At 49.7% G+C, this 19,009-nt stretch overlaps 1 protein-coding gene across 4 annotated transcripts in view; it reads right to left on the bottom strand.

The window, feature by feature from the left end:
* Slc35f3 (solute carrier family 35 member F3) overlaps window positions 1-19,009 on the bottom strand; it is a 229,594-nt gene that overhangs the window by 71,730 nt on the left and 138,855 nt on the right. Inside the window, exon 1 of one of the 4 annotated variants that reach the window (XM_075977708.1) lies at window positions 16,836-17,152. The exons of the other annotated variants lie outside the window; for them this stretch is intronic. Within the exon in view, the coding sequence (XP_075833823.1) occupies window positions 16,836-16,911 (76 nt within the window). The 5' untranslated portion in view covers window positions 16,912-17,152. Of the gene's footprint in view, window positions 1-16,835; window positions 17,153-19,009 lie in introns of those variants that run through there. 4 annotated transcript variants of the gene reach the window in all.

Raw genomic sequence — 19,009 nt, 5'->3', positions numbered from 1 at the left:
CCTCTATGACTTCATGCCTGCTAGGCAACCACTCTACTAACTGAGTTACACGCATAGCCTTCTTTATTTATTTGTGGTATTGGGAATGCAACCTGAGGCCTTGTAATGCTAGGCAAGTTCCTACCACTTAGCTGGAACCCCAGCATTCCCCACCATGTTTAATTTTGAAGCAGACTTTCCCTAAGTTAATCAGGCCAACCACGAACTTACTATAGCTCAGATTGGTCTTGGCTTTACCATCCTCCTGCCTCAGCTTTTTCAGGATTGGAATGATATGTGTGTGGCACCAGGTCTGGCTTTTGACCTCATTCATGTCAGGGAACATGTGTTTATGAGTTGCTGGGCTGCAATAGAACCTAGGGATTCCTTGTGGTGGGGTGATGACGTCTGGAAGATACAGAACCTTGATGGATGCTCTTTTCTGCCTGGCCCGGAGAAGCGGGTGGTTTTCCTCGTGTTCCACACATGGAACCCAAAGAGCATTGCTTCCCCTTCCATCGACCCTAACCAGCTTCCTGCAGATGGCCTCCAGCCTCACCTCCAAGTTTCCCTAAAATGTCTTTGGCTCTGGGCAGCTTCTGTGTGAGCGACCATAGATATAGAAAGCTGTGTCGCTTGGAAGAGTCAGACTGCAGCCCATAGTTGGGCTGTACCATCCTGTGTTCTCAAAGACCCAAGCAGGCAAGAGAGCCTGTGTCCAATATGATGATGCGGGAGTCCCCTCTGTGTGCTGTGATTACCATTAATGAATAAAGAAACTGCCTTGGCCTGTTGATAGGGCAGAGCTTAGGTAGGTGGGGAGGACAGAACTGAATGCTGCGAGAAAGGAGGGCGGAGCCAGGGACGCCATGAAGCCACCACTGCCGGAGTAGACATGCTGAAACTTTGCTGGTAGGCCATGACCTTGTGGTGATGCACAGATGAATGAAGATGGGTTAGATTAAGATGTAAGAGTTACAAATAAGAAGTTAGAGCTAATGGCCCAAGCAGTGATTTAATTAATGCAGCTTCTGTGTGGTTATTTCGGGGCTGAGCAGCCGGGCAGCCGGGAACCAACCAACCAGCCTCTCTCCCCCAACAGACAAATGCAGATATGTAGAACTTGTCTTCAGGACTATCTCCTTGGCACTTGGCTGGACGGAGAAAAACATTTGCTTAGAGGCCCTTGTCACAACAGGGCTGTGGGAAATGGGCATCAAACATACGGGCTTTAACTCTTTGTATTTTGCTTAACCCCAACAGCCATTTAAACAATTCCAACTGAATGGAAGTTTGCAGGATTTCTGAAACATTATATTTCTATGGGGCAAATATGAACTCAAGGTGACCAGTCTGCTGTATCTGTCTGAGCCTGCCCTGCCTCCCCAAAATGAATCAGGCAGTGGTAGCACACGCCTTTAATCCCAGCACCTAAGAGGCAGAGGCAGGTGGATCTCTGTTAGTTCAAGGCCAGCCTGGTCTACAAGAGCTAGTTCCAGGACAGTTAGGGTTATTACACAGAGAAATCCTCTCTTGAAAAAAAAAAAATCAAACTAAGTGAGACCATGGCTGGCCAAGGCCAGTCTCTCTTGTGTTTTAGTGATAGGTGGCTTAGCTCGGGTGGTGGAGAGCGTGCCTAGCATGTACGAGGCTCTGAGTTCCATCCTCAATGTTGTCCAAGCTGAGCTTTGGTGGCACATGCCTGTAATCCCAGCCCTTGGGAGCTAAAGGCAGTAGGATCAGAAGCTCAAGGTCCTTCCTGGCTATACAGTGAATGTGGAGCCAACCTGGGATGGATATATATCCTTCTGTTTCTGACATGCTCACGTCCTCGTGAGAAGACCCTGGGGGAATCACAGCCACGACTCCTATTCTCTCCTCTGTGCGACCCTGCAAGGGCCTTAGCATGGGGAGAGGCCCAAGAGGGAGACAAGAAGAACAGGTCCAGCTTCTTGCTTTGTACCTTCCCACCAGTGTTCTCTGACTTGGCTCACAGTGCATTCTCAAAACTGAAGGTGAATCCACTCCCAGCAATAGTACGATGGATTTAATTTCCCTGCTAGCGGTCAGGCTTGCCCAGCCCCTGCAGCCCTTCACTGTTGGTCCACTCAGAGTATGCCTCGCTATCTCTGCCATGAGCTCAGACTCAAAAGAACAATGGTGGAAATAAAGACAATGTCTGTTTAGAAAGAAAACACAGGTTCACGGTAAGACTCCCGAGGAGACAGCAGGCATTTACTGAGAACTCTAGCCTGCTTCTTCAACTGTGGTTTTCATTAGTGCAAGGGCAGCCGTCATGCTTGATTGGATTAAGAGACACCCAGAGCACTGCAGAATGTACACCTTTGGGTGTGTCTGCGAAGGTGCTTCTGGAGATGACTGGCTGAAGGAGTAAACCCACCCTAAATGTGGGGTGGTGCCCGTCCATGGGTGGGGGTCTTGGACCGAGTGGAAAAAGTCAACTGTAAGCAGTGCCACACACCTCCTGACACCAAGCCTTTCCCACCATGATGGCCTGTGCCCCCAAACCTTGACTTAAAATAGATCCTCCTTCTGTGAGACGCTTCTTGACAGGTATTGGGCCAAGAGTCAGGAAAGCGGTCAATAGGGCGGGGTGATCTTTCCGTCGCGGGGGACTAAGCAGATGCTGGGCAGTTTTATGAAGAGAGAGACTGCCACCAGATCTCACGGTGTGTATGTGTGTGTGTGTGCATGCGTGTGTGTCCGCGCGCGCGTGTGTGTGGCCAAAGGTGACATCAGTACCTTCCTCAGTCATTCTCCACCTTAGTTTTTGGACAGTCTCTCACTGAACCTGGAGCTCACTGATTCGGTGAGGCTGATGGAGCTGCAAGCCCTGGGATCCTCCTGTCTCTGTCTCAGCGCTGGGATTACAGGTGCGCACTGCTGTGTCTGGCTTTGTTTTAGCTGGGAGCTGGAGCTAGAACTCCAGTCCACATATTTGTGTGGTAAGCCCTTGGACTGACGGAGCCACCTCCCCCATCCTCCCACCCACCACTACCCAATTTCTGTGCCACTAAAACACTTCTCTGGATCTAGCTACTCCCTAGCTTTGTAATGGCTCCAAGTCCTCTCACCAAGGGAGTATTACCAGTTACAAATGAAATGAAGATGCTCAACAACCAACTCAGCATGATAGCCTCTATAAACAATACCGCTAAGTTAGAACTATCTTTTCCCATGAGTAACACAGGCAACGGCATTCCAGCTAGATGGGTTCTGCAGCTGAATAAGTCTAGAGAACGCTGAATGGAGGCAAGCTGCAGGAACAGTCAAGGTTAACAGACAATGTGAGTCACCGCGCTCGGCAGAGATGTGACCCTTGTGTTGGGAACCTGGGACACACTCTGGACAAGACTTACAAAGAGTAATAGACAAGGGCCCACCAACCTCGTCTAATTGTGCTGAGTCTTGAAGTCCTTCTCATTGTGTGTCTGTTCGTGTGTGTGTACCTGCGCATGTATGTGTGTACCTGTGCATGTATGTGTGTACCTGTGCATGTGTGTGTATGCTGGAAATCAATTTTGAGTGCCATTTCTCAGGTACAGTTCATCTTGTTTTTGAGACAGCGTCTCTCAGTGGCCTGGAGCTCACTGATTTGGCTAGGCTGGCTGGTCTGTGAGTCCCAGGGATCTGTCTCTACCTCCTCAGTGTTGAGATTACAAGCATGGGCCATCATGTCCATCTTTATTTTATTTTAATTTTTTACATATAAATGTGTGTGATGTGTGCACACATGTTTATGAGAGTTCTCCTGTGTGTATGTGTGTATGCACGCATACACACACATGCAGAGGCCCAAGGTTGACACTGGGTATCTTCCTTTTCTTCTTCTTTTTTCTTTTAAAAAAATTTTTATTTTGTGTGCATTTGGTGTTTTGCCTGCATGTATGTCTGTGTGAGGATGCTGGATCCTGGAGTTACAGACAGCTGTGAGCTGCCATGTGGGTGCTGGGAATTGAACCCAGGTTCTCTGGAAGAGCAGTCAGTGCTCTTAACCACTGAGCCACCTCTCTAGTCTCTTGGGTGTCTTTCTCAATTGGGCTCCACCTTTACTCTGTATATTGAGGTGTGGTCTCTCATGCAGCCTGGAGCTCACCTACTCTGCTCGTCTGGCTAGCCAGCTCGCTCTGGCAATTTCTCTGTTTCCCATGTGCCAGAATGACAGGCAGGCTGCCAGGCCCACCCAATTTTTATGTGAGTTCTGGGGATCTGAGCTCTAGTCCACACGCTTGCATGGCAAGAACTTTCCCCACTAAGCCACCTTCCCAGGTCCCACGTCTTAACACGGGCTTGAACTCAGGTCCTCGGGCTTGCGTGGCTGGTACCTTCCCATTCTGAACACCTCCCCAGCTCCCACACAACCTACTCTTACTACTTTCTACTACTATAAATAAAAATATCTGTTATTATGTGACAAAATACTAAGAAGTGGAAGGAAAAGCCATCTGTGGTCATCTCAGCACCCAGAGCTGCCATGGCCCATAGGTGGCTGCATTCTCCAGAGGCTTTGGTTGGAGCGGCACACAGGGGTCTCTCCAGACCTGTGCCTCTGCCACCCACTAACACATCCACATGGCAAACATGGGATTCCATCATGTTCCTATTCCACATTTAACCAAACATACCACAGCATGGACTTTATCTTACATCCCGGGAGCATGTCAATCATCCAGGGAAGCAATGGGAAGCATGGACACCGAGCCCAGAGCACTGGGTGGACTGTGGTCAAGTACAAAACACCATCCCTGTACTTAAGAAACTCTGGGAGTTACAAAAATATTTACAGAACACTTATATGCAAAATAGCAGTTCTGTATCACGCCAGGTACATGCCGGGGAATCTGAAGCTTCATCAGAGATCTGTGAGATGGAGGGCTATAGGAGATGAAGAACAATTGTGATTTGCCCCCAGGACATTGCACAAGGTCATGAGCTTGGAGACCTGCTGCCACTTGTCACCTGTGATGTTCAGTCATGCAAAGGGAGACACCATCAGACTGGCTGAAGGACACATGGCGCCCCTTTCTCCAGAGTCTTCCCACCCTGTGCAGTGAAGAAAGAGGGGGAAACGGAGCCAACTTAGCTGAGAACAAACACAGGGCAGAGTGGGAACGTGCTCAGCAGCTGCACTTTGCTCCCCAGCATTTGAGTGGGAGAAAATGCATCTCGCTGTGTGCTGTGTTCAGGGTTGGGGTGAATGAGCTGCCCAGGTGATGCTGGGACAGGGTAGCTCAGGTAGGAGCTACAACGGGGGCAGCATCCCTCTTTGCTGCCCCTCCTATCAAGTCTGTGAAACTTTAAGAAGGCTTTACTTCCCCAGAACAACACCTCGTGTGTGTGTGTGTGTGTGTGTGTGTGTGTGTGTGTGTGTACGTACAAGGGGGCATGCTCTTCTGAACAATGGATCTTCCTCATACCCAAGAGTCACCCCAAGCTGGCAGTGCTGAGGGCTGCCTCCCACACAGACACACCTTGAGACTATTTTCTCTGAAGGATTTATAGAGGGTTTAGCCTTTCTGATCATTCTGGTCAGGCAGAACCCATACCTGGGGGCAACGCCATGAGCCTGGGCCATGAGGGGTGAGTCGGAGGGATGTCTCAGGCACTAGCCCATTGGGGCACCAAGGAACACCCTTCATGTTGGGAGACGTCTATAACTTTCCCCAGAGAAAATGATAAATTGGGTGATTTTTTTGTCTTTCTAGTGGAAGAAAGTGAGATTGGAAAGTCATTTGGTGGCTTCTAAAACATCCCATAAAATGAATCTCTTTGAACTTCTGAGAGAACACAACAAATTCTCTGACAAACTCTCTGTTTCACTCAGGCATGGCATCAATGAGGCCAAAGACGGTGAACTGAGACCTCCACAGTCATGAGTCCAAATGAACCCTTCTTCCTTTGAGCTGCTAATGGTGCACATTTTATCTCAGCAACTGGAAAGATAATTAGCACAACTGCCACTCAAGGAGCAGACCCTTGCTGAGTGTGCCCTCATCCTCACTTCCTCAGGGGTCTCCTGATAACCCCCGAATGGCACAGTGGCATTGCCTCAGGGGTTTAAGACAAGCCTGGACTTACAGAACCCAGAGCCAGTTCTGATCTGTGAGGAGCTCCACGTCAGGCCATCCACACCTCGGAGGAAGCTTGGTGCCTGTTCTGGGAGTGTGTAGCGGTTCTTGCCCCAGACATGTGAGCTCCTTTGGATCAGTCTTAATCCACAGGCCCTGCTAGTCACGGCCTGTCCAGCAGGCTCAGGGCGGCGCTATGTCTGAATGCAGGCAGGAGCTACAGAACTGCAGGGGCGCAGGTGCTGCTTCTGACCTTCACATGCACCCAGAAAATGAGCAACTCCTCTGATTAAAGTCGGGGAGTCTAGAACCTTAGACTCCAGGCTGTTGGGACTCTTAGGACAAATGCGGGTTAACAGTGGGCAGATTATATGCAGGACTGCCCCTCCAGGAAGCAGTCTTCGGACCCTTCAGAAAGGAAGACCTGGCCAACTGTGCTCCACATGACAGTGTGGGCACCGTGCCAGGCAGACACCCCTAGCCCTCTACTTTTGGTTGGCTGGAATACCAGATGGAAAAGATAAAAGAATAGAGTAAACTTACAGCTGAAGGCACAGGCCACTGAGCTTTTTATCTCGAACTGAAAATGTTGGTTTCCTAAACTTCCTGCCAGTTCCCAGTGAGAAACAGCGGCATCGACAAGACAAGAGCGAACTTGCTGGTGAGGGGTGAAGTGGGGTTGGCCTTCGAGTGTTGAACATGACCTCCCAGGTTCACTCTCCTCCACAGGATGGGCTTGGTACACCTTGGGAGTGGCAAAGCACAGTTCACCTAGAGCCTGGAGGTTTTCACACACACACACACACACACACACACACACACACACACACACACCCCACACACATACACAGCACACACAGCACACACACCACACATACACACCACACACACCACACACACCACACACACCACACACATACACACACATACACACCACACAGACCACACACATACACACACATACACACACACACAGACACTACACACACCACACACAGGTATACACATACACCCCCCCCACACACATACACACACACATACACACACATACACACACACACATACACACACACACCCCACACACATACACACACATACACCACACACACCACACATACACACCACACACACACACCACACACATACACACACATACACAGACACTACACACACCACACACATACACACACATCACACACACACACCACACATACACACCACACACACACACCACACACATACACACACATACACAGACACTACACACACCACACACATACACACACATACACACACATACACCACACACACCACACATACACACCACACACACACACACACATACACACACATACACACCACACACACCACACACATACACACACATACACAGACACTACACACACCACACACATACACACACATACACACACATCACACACACAACACACATATACACATACACACACATACACACATACCACACACACATACACACACCACATACACATATACGTATATACGTATACACACATACACACACCACACACATACACACATCACACACACACACCACACACATACCACACACATCACACATACCACAAACACACACAATCTATCATTCTGGTAGCTACAATATCTCTCCCTGATGTCTGTCTGGCTTCAGCCTCTCTTTGGGATTGTTTATGGTCCTTTTTTGTTTTGTTTTGATTTTGCACCACCTTGTCATCTAGAGTCTCATCTCTCAGCTCCCTGATGTTAAAGCCACGGAACAAGCTGGAGTTGTGCTGTGGGCCTTACTGATCAAAACTGCCCCCACTGCACGTCGGCAAGCAGACACAGGCACCTGCTTGCTCACGCCCACGCACCTCAGTCGCCGTTTGTCCCAGTCTGTCCCTGTCTGGGTCACCCAGAGTGCTACTCTTTGACTCTGGTTATGTTGGCAAAAGGCTTCAATCAGATACGCCAATCTCTTAATGAGTCAGCCACTTGCTGGATTCATGGAATATTCCTGCTCAGAGAGAGGCTGAGGGAAGATCTGGTCTGGGGAGAGAGACAGTGGGTGCCCAGAGGCCAAAGTGTCGCGTCTGATATATTAATTAGCGACTGTGGCGGGGGAGGAGAGGAAGATTGGTATCCTGACACCTCACCCTGTGTTCCTCTTTCTAGACCCTTCCCCCAAGGAACACGATGTCTTAACCAGTGGGAAAGCCTCACTCGCCAAAAAGGCTTTTAAGAATTAAATCCCTCTCTTGGCTCCCTCTGCAGAGCTATTCTGAACCCGTTCCCACCTCTTCAGGCTTTCGTCTGCATCCATCATCTGTGGCAGACGAAAACTCCACTTCCTACGTCGCAAAGATCAAAGTACCCCGCGCAGGTCTTGAGATCTCCCGCCTCCGCATTGCACTGCCTCTTTGCCCACCATCTCTTCATCTCTTCCCCGCTCCCTCGCAGGACAGGGCTCACAGCCCCGCTTCCTCTCTACCTGTTTTTTCCTCCTGTGGCCCTCTTCCTCCTCCAGGCCAGGCACCTCGCCCTGGGGCCCTATTAAAGAATCAGCCATATGTTTCCCTTCGAGATACTACAGCTCCCAACTGCTCATGCTAAGGCCCTTACACTGCCCAGCTGGCAATTGCTCTTCCATCCCAAGCCAGGCTACTCACCCTCTCACCCTCTTCCTTTGTGGTCTTCATGGCACCACGTCATGGCGTCCTCTGAAGCACCGGTTTAGACCTCTCTGTCTCCCACCAGCATTTCAGACACAGGAGGCCATCAGAACTGTGCACTTGACCATTCGTCGCCAATGACCTGGTTTTCTTTCTGGCTTTGTCACCTGTCTCCCTCCACCTGCCCCTGCATGCACTGCTGAGACCTCAGAGTAGTTTAAATTCTACCCCTACCTTGCTATCAAAGAGGGGTATAGGGATGCCCCTTCCTCTCTCTGCTGTGACTGCTAGCAGCATCTCCATCCCCTGAGACATTCAGCCTTCCAGGCCTCTTTGGCACAAGCTCCATTCTTAGCTCTCTGCTCAGTTCTGGCACCTTGATTTGTTGATGGGTCCTCTGTCCTGTCCTCATCCTGCTGTGCGCATGGGGGAGGGGCGAGGTACAGTGGTTAGGATGTGGATGCTCCTGGTGACAGTCTCAGTGTGTTACCTACCTACTCAGTGTGCACCACACGCTGTCCCTCACACTCACACCAGGAGCCACATGAAGACCTCTGCACAGGGATGCTAGGAACACTGGATGAGGCAGCCCATGTCCAGACTCACAGCAAACAGGAGGCAATGTCACCACCGAATCTAAGCCAAGCAACTCATGCTTGGACCTCTACAGTCAGTGCCGCATCTCCAGTAACTTCTCTCCAGCAGGCATTCTCTTCTGATTGTGTGTGCATGCATGTGTGCATGCATGTGTGTGCAAGGTACGTGTAGAGGCCAGAGGTCAATGTCAGGTGTTTTCTTCAATAACTTGCTGTTGTTGTTGTTATTATTATTATCATTATTATTAATTTGAGATAAGTTTTCCACTGAACCTGGAGATCACATATTTACTACGACTTGATGGCCAGTGAACCCCAGGGGTCAGTTAGGGAGTTCCCACCTCCCTGGCTCTGGGAAAGTAGGTACATGACTCCATACCCAGCTTTTTATATAGTTTCTGGGAATCAAATTCAGTTTCTCATGCTTGGGTGATGACCATTTTACCAAATAAGTCATCTCTTCAGCCCATCCAGCAGGTATCCTCAAAGTTTTTCCATTGTAGCTTCAATCACACACACACACACACACACACACACACACACACACACACACACACACATACAGGCACACACAGACATACACACACATACACACACACAGAAATAGACACACACACATAAACACACACAGAGAAACAGACAGACACACACATACAGAGAGACACACAGACACACACACACACACACACACACACACACACACATGTAAAAGGATTGACTAGCTTACTTCACTTGATCAACTCGGCGGTCTTTAGTCTGCCCTGGTTCTCTGTTAAGGACTACTTACTCACTGTGGCTGATGAAGCAGGTTCAGGATCCAGGCTGAGCATCTCTGCTATGCTTGTCTGTCTTATTTTTCCAAACTCTCCTTCTCCTCATCCCTGACTCCTCTTCTTGCCTGCTTCAATACTCTCTCCCCGTGGAGTCCAGTAACCAGGTTACCCAGAGTCTGCCTTCACCTCTCTGCTTCCTCTCCAAACCTTTAGTAAACTTAAGCTGTGGCCACCGAGTGCCCTTTCTCCCGATCTATGGAGCTCCCTCTGTCAGCAACTCTGTCTTATTCCCTACCACCTGTGGCAGCCATGGACAAAGGCCATGTCTTGTGCACACCGCCCCAATCACAGTCCCAGGCCAGGCAAGTGAATGCGTGTGCACCTACTGTCCTAAGCCTGATGAGAAGATGGCCCCCAAGGAGGATTTGGAGGCCACATATGGGCTTTGCACTAAATGGTCTTGTTGGCTTATGTCATTTCCCAAAGAAGAGGGCACGGTGGCAAGAGAGAACTGTGGACCATGTGAGTCTCAGGCAGGTATGAGTTTACTCTTTGCTGGAATGTACCATTTGTTCTATAATTCCTCCATGGACAATCAAGAGATATCAATGGATAATATTTATTTGCTTATCTATTTATCTATCTAGTCATCTATCTATCATCAATTTATTCACTATCTATCTATCTATCTATCTATCTATCTATCTATCTATCTATCTATCTATCTATCCATTATCTATCTATCTATCGATCAATCGATCTATCTATCACCTATCATCTATCTATCTATCTATCTATCTATCTATCTATCTATCACATGGTATATGTGTGGTGGTAAATGCTCATGTGTTTGTGCAGGTGTGGACACAGAGGTCAGGGAAGATTCTGGATATCTGGCTCTGTCACTCTCTACCTTATTCCCTTGAGACAGGTGAATAGCATGCAAGTTCACGTGATCCTCTTGCCAACACTCCACATAACTCTGGGGTACAGGCATGCAAACAGACATTCAAGAATTTTTACATGGGTACTGGGGATTTGAATTCATGTTTACAAGCTTACATAGTGAGCACTCTTACTCATCAACAGGGACTCTATTCAACTACCACCTGACATGGAAATTCTTGCATACACTAGATAATAGATTTGATTAGCATATACATGTCCTTATCGCAGCTATTTCTAGCCTAGGACTAGCTAACTAGATGCTGCTCTTTGGGTTCAGAGAGCTTTTGTCAAGAATCCTCTCACACTGACTCAGAAGCATTGGACCTACAGAGGTATTGGTGTTGAGCATTTTAGCATGAGGCTTTCCCTGTATTATGACATGAATCTGAAATAACTCCACAAGTCCAGGTTTTGAAAGCTTAACCCCCAGCTGGTGACGCCATTTTAAAAGCTTCTGGAAACTCTGGGGGGTGAGGGGTAGGTGGTGGCGATCTTTGGGGGTCTTGTTATCTCTTACACATCCTGACCTAGTCTCTGCCTCTGTCTGCTGTGGTGTGAGCTGTCCTCCACAGCATACTCCTGCAGCCATGATGTTCTGCTCTAGTGCACAGGGCCCAAAGGCCACAGGCTGGTTCAGTTAGCCAGACCTGCTCTGGGGCAGCTGAGGAGGCCTCTCAGCCCTGGGGCAGAGGAAGCAAGAGTGTCATCACCAGTGGCTGCCAATCCTGGAAGCCTGGCTGGGGATCCCAACCATTGAGTCAACCGCAGTGGGCGCCTCGGGGGAGTACACATTCACTTTGCACCTACGAAGTGTTCAGGCTCATGTAAGTATTGCTTCTCAAAAGAAACCCAGATGTTTGAAAGTCTTTGGCATCTGGATCCAAGCCCACTGCCTTTCTAACTGCATGACCTCACATGAAGGGTCCTGGGAGCCTCAGGCTCCTTGTCTGTAAAATGGTTCAGCAGTACTCAGCCTCTAAAGAAGGAACTGGGCTAAAGAACAAGCTTCTAAGGCTGCCATCTGTAATCAGGCGGTCTTCATCTATCATTCTTAGTACAGGATAGCCGTGGAGATCTGTAGTCTCAGCATTGAGGAAAGCCGAGACAGGAAGATCATGAGTTCCAGGCTAGCCTGGGCTACATAGAAGGAGCTCATCTCAAACCCAAACAAAACAAACAAACAAACAAAAAGACCCACCAGGCTGGGAGATAGCTCAGTTAGTAAAGTGTTTGTCAGGACCTGAGTTTAATCTTCCAGAACCCATGTTAAAGATAAGCAATAAATCTGGACACAGTGGTGTTCATTTGTAATCTCACTGCTGGGGAAAATCCCTGGGGCTCGCTGGCCCCACCAGTTAGTTTAGCTAAATCAGTGAGATTCAGGAAATTAAGAGACTCTGACTCAAAAATAAGGTGCACAAAAACACAACACAATAAAACAACAACAACAAAAGCAAGGTAGATGGCACAGTACCTAAGGAAATATGCTTAAGGTTAATCTGCCTTCTACATACATGTGTGTGTTCAAGCCCTAGCATGCGCACACACACACACACACACACACACACACACACACACGCACACGCAAGCCCATACTAACATCCTGTCCCGTCCCATGAAGCAATTCACTCTAAAAACCACAATCAACAAGACAGAAAAACTAAAAGCAAACAGTTAACAGTAAAAATCTCAAAACTAAATCAAAAGTCTCATCGCACAACATAAACTATTATTGTCATTTTTTAAAGGAAACATCACTTCAGTTTTATACAAAAGAAATTATTCCGGAAAGCGCGAGTCACTCTGCCTTGTAAGGGCTGAGCACTAAACCCTGTCCATTCTCCATCACAGTCTCTCTTGTTTCCACAGTGCTGACAGTCAGACTCCTAGGGGACTTCATTGCATTGTTCTCCACTATCAATTCTCATTGAATGTGATTTTATTGACCATGAATTAGCTGATTGTGAATACAGATGATAGTAGTAATTGCTGCTTTACTAGAGACATGCTATTGATCAATACTCAGCTTCGTCTCCTGACAGGAAAGCCAGGAACAGAGTATGGAAACAAGAGACATTGCTGGAGATGTGTGGCCAGAAGCCATTTTTCAAGCCTCTATCCTACCCCCCACCAGAGGGCCAGCTTCACCTCTCTTCCTTCTTCAGGGCCAACACACACCGTTTCCTTTGCCCGAAGTACTTCTTCTGCCCTCCGTGTCTAACAGATTTTCCTCACATCCCCTGGCTGCTGTGGTAAAACCTCTACCTCACAGAACTTCCTCCCCAGGAAGGCTACATCTTCAAAAAGGCCTCCACTCGGAAGGTCTGTTCCCCAGAAAGCTTCCTTTCAGAAACATCGATTCAGAAGTCTGTTCTCCTCAAGAATTCTTCCTCCTCAGAAAAAGCCTCCGCTCAAGACAGAAGCCTCTTCAAAAAGATATCCAGAGAGGAAAGGCCTCCTTAGAGGGTCTTTTTAAAAATGGCTACCTCCTCATGCCTTCCCCTTAGAGAAGCCACCTCCTCCTCAGAAGAGCTCATCAGAAAGGCCTCCTAAGAGGATTTTCTCAAAATGTCCTCCTGTCAGAAAGGCCTCTCCTCTGTGCCTTCTCCTCAGAGAAGGCTTCCTCCTCAGAGAAAGCCGCCTCCTCCTCAGCCTCCTCCTTCTTCCTCCTCAGAAGAACATCTCATCAGGAAAGATTCCTCTCAGCCAGGCTTTCTCTTCAGGACTTTTCAGGGAAGCCTGATCTTAGAAGCCTGCCCCCGAGAGGCTCTCCCTTCCAGAAAGAAGTCCTCTGTAGAAAGCTTCCTTCTCAGGAACATCTATAGATGCTCAGTTTTCAGATTTTGTGTGTGTGTGTGTGTGTGTGTGTGTGTGTGTGTGTGTGACATTTTGTTCTTACTTCTTTGCCAGGATATATATATTTACCTTTTATCTGATAATTTATCTACTCATATATCTCTTTCAAGACAACGAAGCTAACATGGTTCATTTTCTTTTTCATTTTCAGGGTCTTGCTCAGCAGACGCAGGACACAAGGTACAGAAAGATGAAGCATTTGTTGACCAGCGAAGTCACTTTGTCCATCTTTCTGCCTTTGAGTTCAACCAAGCATCGCATTTTCTATTTTGGTTTTATAGGCACCACATGCTGGTGCCTTCTTGCCGTCCCTCAGATGACACACTCCACAAGCTAATAAATATTCCTTTCCGGCTGCATTCCCTCCCCGTAGCCTCTAAGATGGGGATCACCTTGTCCTGTGTGTTCAAGGCAGAAGAAAGTGATTCAGAGGTTCCAAAAGATACCCACAGTATGTATATGGTTTAGAAAAAACAGACCTCAAACCAAGCTGGACAAAAATACTAAGGAAGAAAGCCAGGTCAGGAAACAGTAAGCTATGTGAGCCCAGGCATAGGAGTAGGTCTGTCAGGCCCTGACCTTAGATTTCTCTTATACATGTACAGAGGCAAGATGTTTGTGGAACAAGATAGATGGCCTGCGGCTAGATGATTAGCACCCCCTACACACACATGCATATACACAGACACACACATGCATATACACACACACTGCATATACACAGACACACACATGCATATACACACACATGCATATACACAGACACACATGCATATACACACACACTGCATATACACAGACACACACATGCATATACACAGACACACATGCATATACACACACATGCATATACACAGACACACACATGCATATACACAGACACACACATGCACACTCACACACAAAGCATCTACCGTGTTACTGTGTGTGATGGACAAGTCTAGGCATTGCCGTTCGCCTTCATCACATTTCCTTCCTCACCAGTCTGCTGAGGCAGGCTTTACAGTCAGAGAAATTGAGGCTCGGGGTCCATGCAATATAGCAGCCACACTATACAGGGGGCAGAGTCATCTTCCATCGCCCCGGTCTTCACACCACAACTTTGCAATGAGGCCACCATCCTGCATGTAGAGGCGGCCATGATAAAGTGGGTGCCACCACAGGGTGAAGGAAAGACTTGTCTTTACCAAGGTAATGGGAGACGGCTCTCAGTTTCATTCCCCAAGGCAACCTCCACACTTGGTCTTGGGAACCTCCTTCCCCCACCACTCACGTCTGCTGTGTCATTTCAATGCACTTCTGAGGCCACCACACTCAGCTCAGACAGCCTCATCACTGACACAGAGCTCAGGGCTGCCTTCCCTGAAGCTGACTAAGGTGCTGCAGAATTGCCTGTTGCCGCATGGGGAAACCAACCTGCCGTTCTAGCAGGTGGAAGTGTTTGACTTCTGGGGAGAGGAGTTCCTGAGTGGCTACTCCAGCTATGGACCCTCTCTTCATTCACAGGGATTGGGAGGAGCCCAGAACTCTACCAGCCCCAGGAAAAGAAGTTCTGCTAATTTCTGGCACAGATAACCAATACCAAGCCTTTCTTGAGATTAGGATGTTGAGGGAGGGGACAGTCATAGAGAGAGAGGGAAAAAAAAGCAAAGAGAAACAGGGACCTGCAAGTCACTGCAAACCGTCAGTCTGAAAACAGGATGACTTTGGGATCCCACAGCTCAGGGATCCCCTTCCTTATATCACCATGTAGCAGCTGTAGGTCTTGGACCAGTCTGCCTCCCTTCTGGGCCTCATGGTCCTCATCTCCAGGTAACAGGGTGGATACGCTGTGAAGTGGGAACACACACCCACCAGCTTCTGCCTGGCCTCTACGGGTCCTCAGACTTATTCCAAGAAGGAGCAAACAGGTGGATACAGAACCTTGTAGACCCATAGAGGGTCTAACTCAGGTGTGCACATAAACCAGAGTCTCTGAAGCCATGCTAAACGGTCAGCGAAGACTTGGATGAAGGCTCTTGGACCAGAGAGGGGTGCTCCTTCCTCCTCCTGGCCAGATTGGTTAGACAGAGAGTTCCTCCTTCTGCAGCTGCCTCCCGGGGGAGGAGTTGAAAGCTAAGAAGGACCCTCTCTGTTGGAAAGCAAGGTCCTCTTTCAGGCCACCAAAATGACAGCTGTGTCTGAGTAACTCGGAACCCTCCTCCGTGGCCCCCTCTCTCTCACATCCCCCGACTGGGGGCGGTTCGGTGCTGAAGAAAAGACAGGCAGTGCAGGAGCTTTCTGGGGGCCTCTCGGAGCCCCTCTCACCCCTATCAGGCCTGAATAAGAACATGTTTACAGACTGGTGCGGGGATTCCCCTCATCTGCCACTCTGCCCATCTGCAACCAGCCAGACAGCTCCGGGTCTCCTCTAGCTTCCAGTAGCCGTGGGCTTCACCTCTGGGCTTCACGCTACAGGATGGGGTGTTAGAGGGATGCCCCTTACCCAGGCCACCCACTCGTGTGTGTTTGTGTGTGTGTGTGAGAGAGAGAGAGAGGAGACAGAGAGAGAGAGAGAGAGAGAGAGAGAGAGAGAGAGAGAGAGAGAGAGAGAAAGAGAGAGAGAGAGAGAGGCGAGCTCACTGGTTAGCACTTGCCTCCCTTCTGCCCTGAGGGCGCAAGCTTGGGGACAGTCAGAAAAGGCACCTAGGGGAGCAGAGCCACCAGGTACACCACGCAGTCTTAGCCCCGGGTGCAAAGAGCATGACAAGCCGGCAAGAGCTCCAGACAGCTGAAGCCTCCAGGTCCCCACCAGCGGCGACGCGCTGCACTGCGGACAGCGTCCCGGAGCTGCCACCCCCGCCCCGCTAACAGCCAGGTGTCCCTCCGGATCAGAGACAAATTCGTCAGGCCCGGCTACCCCCACGCCACGCGGCCGCGCGTTACCTTCCACTTTGGTGAGGGTCAGGACCGGACTGTTGCAGGCGCTGAGCGGGGCCACCCGGGCCGAGTGCTTCTTCATGGTGAGCCGGCCGCCAGCAGGAACGCAGCCGCCGATCGCCTACATCCTGGGGCCGGGCGGCGTGCCTCTCCAGGCCCGCGGCCTCCTGCTGGCCCTCGCCTCCTGGTCCCCCGGGCTGCAGCCCGCTCTTGTCGCCGCGATTCACTGCGGTGGCCGCTCCGCCGCGCACATCCTCCTGGCCGCGCAGCACTCCACACACGCGCGCACAGCCTCCTACTCCCAGCTTGCTGCAAACTCCAACGTCACGTACAAGTGCACTCCCCACGCCCACCGGGCCGGCTCACCTGCTCCGCCCCCGCCCCGGGACGCCCGGCCCTGCAGCCCACGGTCGCTCCCTCGCTCCCAGTGTCCTGACTGCGGCCTCAGGCCTCCTCCTCCTTCTTCACGAGCCCTTTCACCAGGCCAGCGAATCCGAGCGAGACCCTCGACTATTTTACTAAGCCGGTGTCGCACCAGTTTAGTGATGCAGGTGGCTGACTCTGCCTGAGCCATGTCGGAGGGGACCAGGATTGTTTTACAGAGAGTGAAGGTGGCTTAGAGTCTCCCCACACCTTGAGTTCCTTTCTGGAGGGCTAGGAGATTATTTACTCTGGCCTCGAGGATAGCTCTATTCAGGGAAGAAAATATTAAGTCCATAGAAGAAAGCGGAGGCTTGAGGCTAGAGGAAAGGTTTAGCTGCTAAGAGCCCTTGCTATTGCGGAGGATTAGGGTTTGTTCCCCACCCCTACCCCAGCACTCATAAGACTTGGCTCACAACCTCCTGTAACTCCAGTTTCAGGGTACCTGACGCCCTCTTCTGGCCTCCACCCCCACCTGCACGTACATGGTGCATATACAGCTCGGCAATATATAGATACATAAATAAAAATAAATAAATAAAATTTTGAAAAACAAGGTTTGAGAGGCCAAACGTCCGGAGAACAAGTAGAAATTTCTAGGCACTGCTACGGTGGCTTCACTGTGTCCACCCCTGAAGACTAAAATTGCCTGGCTATGGGTGCCTGCTAAAAGCAGTAAGAAGCATCCCGGAGTGGCCACTGAGTCCTGAACGGTGTTTCTTAGCTCCGATCAAACCCTCACGGGGTATCATCAAGGTTGCCCTGCCGACCTCCTTGCTGGGGGACTCGCGGAGCTCCTGCAGCCCCTACACTCCAAGGGCTCTGTTCTGTCTTACGCACTCCCATTCACTCGTGCCCAAACCTCAACTCTATCTGGAATCTGATTCAAGGTGGATTTTCTTATTATTGATTACCAGAGTTTCTGAGCCTGTCTCAGAATTGATATTGCATTGCATGACATCATTATAATCTCCACAACAGTAATGGGTGTTCTGATACGAGAGGAGAGTAGGTCCAGGACCTGCATATGGCCAGATCTCCAGAGGAGGCAGCTCCTAGAAGTACCCTCCTGAACAGCTGTGATAAACACAGCCGAACAGTCGACACCCTGGCTGGGCTCCTCAAGGTCCCTCTCTCATCCCTGCAGGGAGAGCCCCAGGTCCCTGCAGAGCCCTCTAGTGGCAGCCTCTGCACTCTACACTTCTGGGGAACTTGTTCCACCAAAGACCACTTACAGGTGATGGTACAGAGCCATTTCCTTCTTCAGATACAAGCTCAGGGGTCAAATTAATTGTCCTAGGTTGCACAGCAATGGTATACATCAAGAAGAATGGTGTGGAGCAAGGGCCAAGCCATGTCCTTACCTGGCTCTCAGCTCAGGAGTGTCCTCATGCCATTGCAGCCTGAGTGACCTATTGGGGGATTTTCAGGACAAAGCTGCAGTTCTGAGAGCCACAGGCCTAGTCTTGATGGAATTCAGTCATATGCACGTACCTGCAGTTCCCCTGTGGGAACTGCAGGGCTGAAGTGAGACTTAGGCTTCCTGAACAACTATCAAAGCAAGGGGAAATGTCTTAAAGGGAGCCACGCACTTGGTTGAGCTGCAGCCTTGCCAACAGGAAGCGGCCACCCCGAGCCACCATTTCTGTCCCTCTGGTCTAGATTTGCTCTTGAAATGAGAAGGTCAGACTTGATCACCAGGCTCTACCCCCCCGCCCCGTGTTTGTTCTTATATCACAGGTTTTTGCGTGGGTGTGCAT

This window comes from Microtus pennsylvanicus, chromosome 6 (assembly GCF_037038515.1).
Source record: "Microtus pennsylvanicus isolate mMicPen1 chromosome 6, mMicPen1.hap1, whole genome shotgun sequence".
NCBI classification, from domain to species: Eukaryota; Metazoa; Chordata; class Mammalia; order Rodentia; family Cricetidae; genus Microtus; species Microtus pennsylvanicus.
The sequence above is the reverse complement of the archived record's forward strand: the minus strand, read 5'-3'. Positions and strand labels throughout refer to the sequence as shown.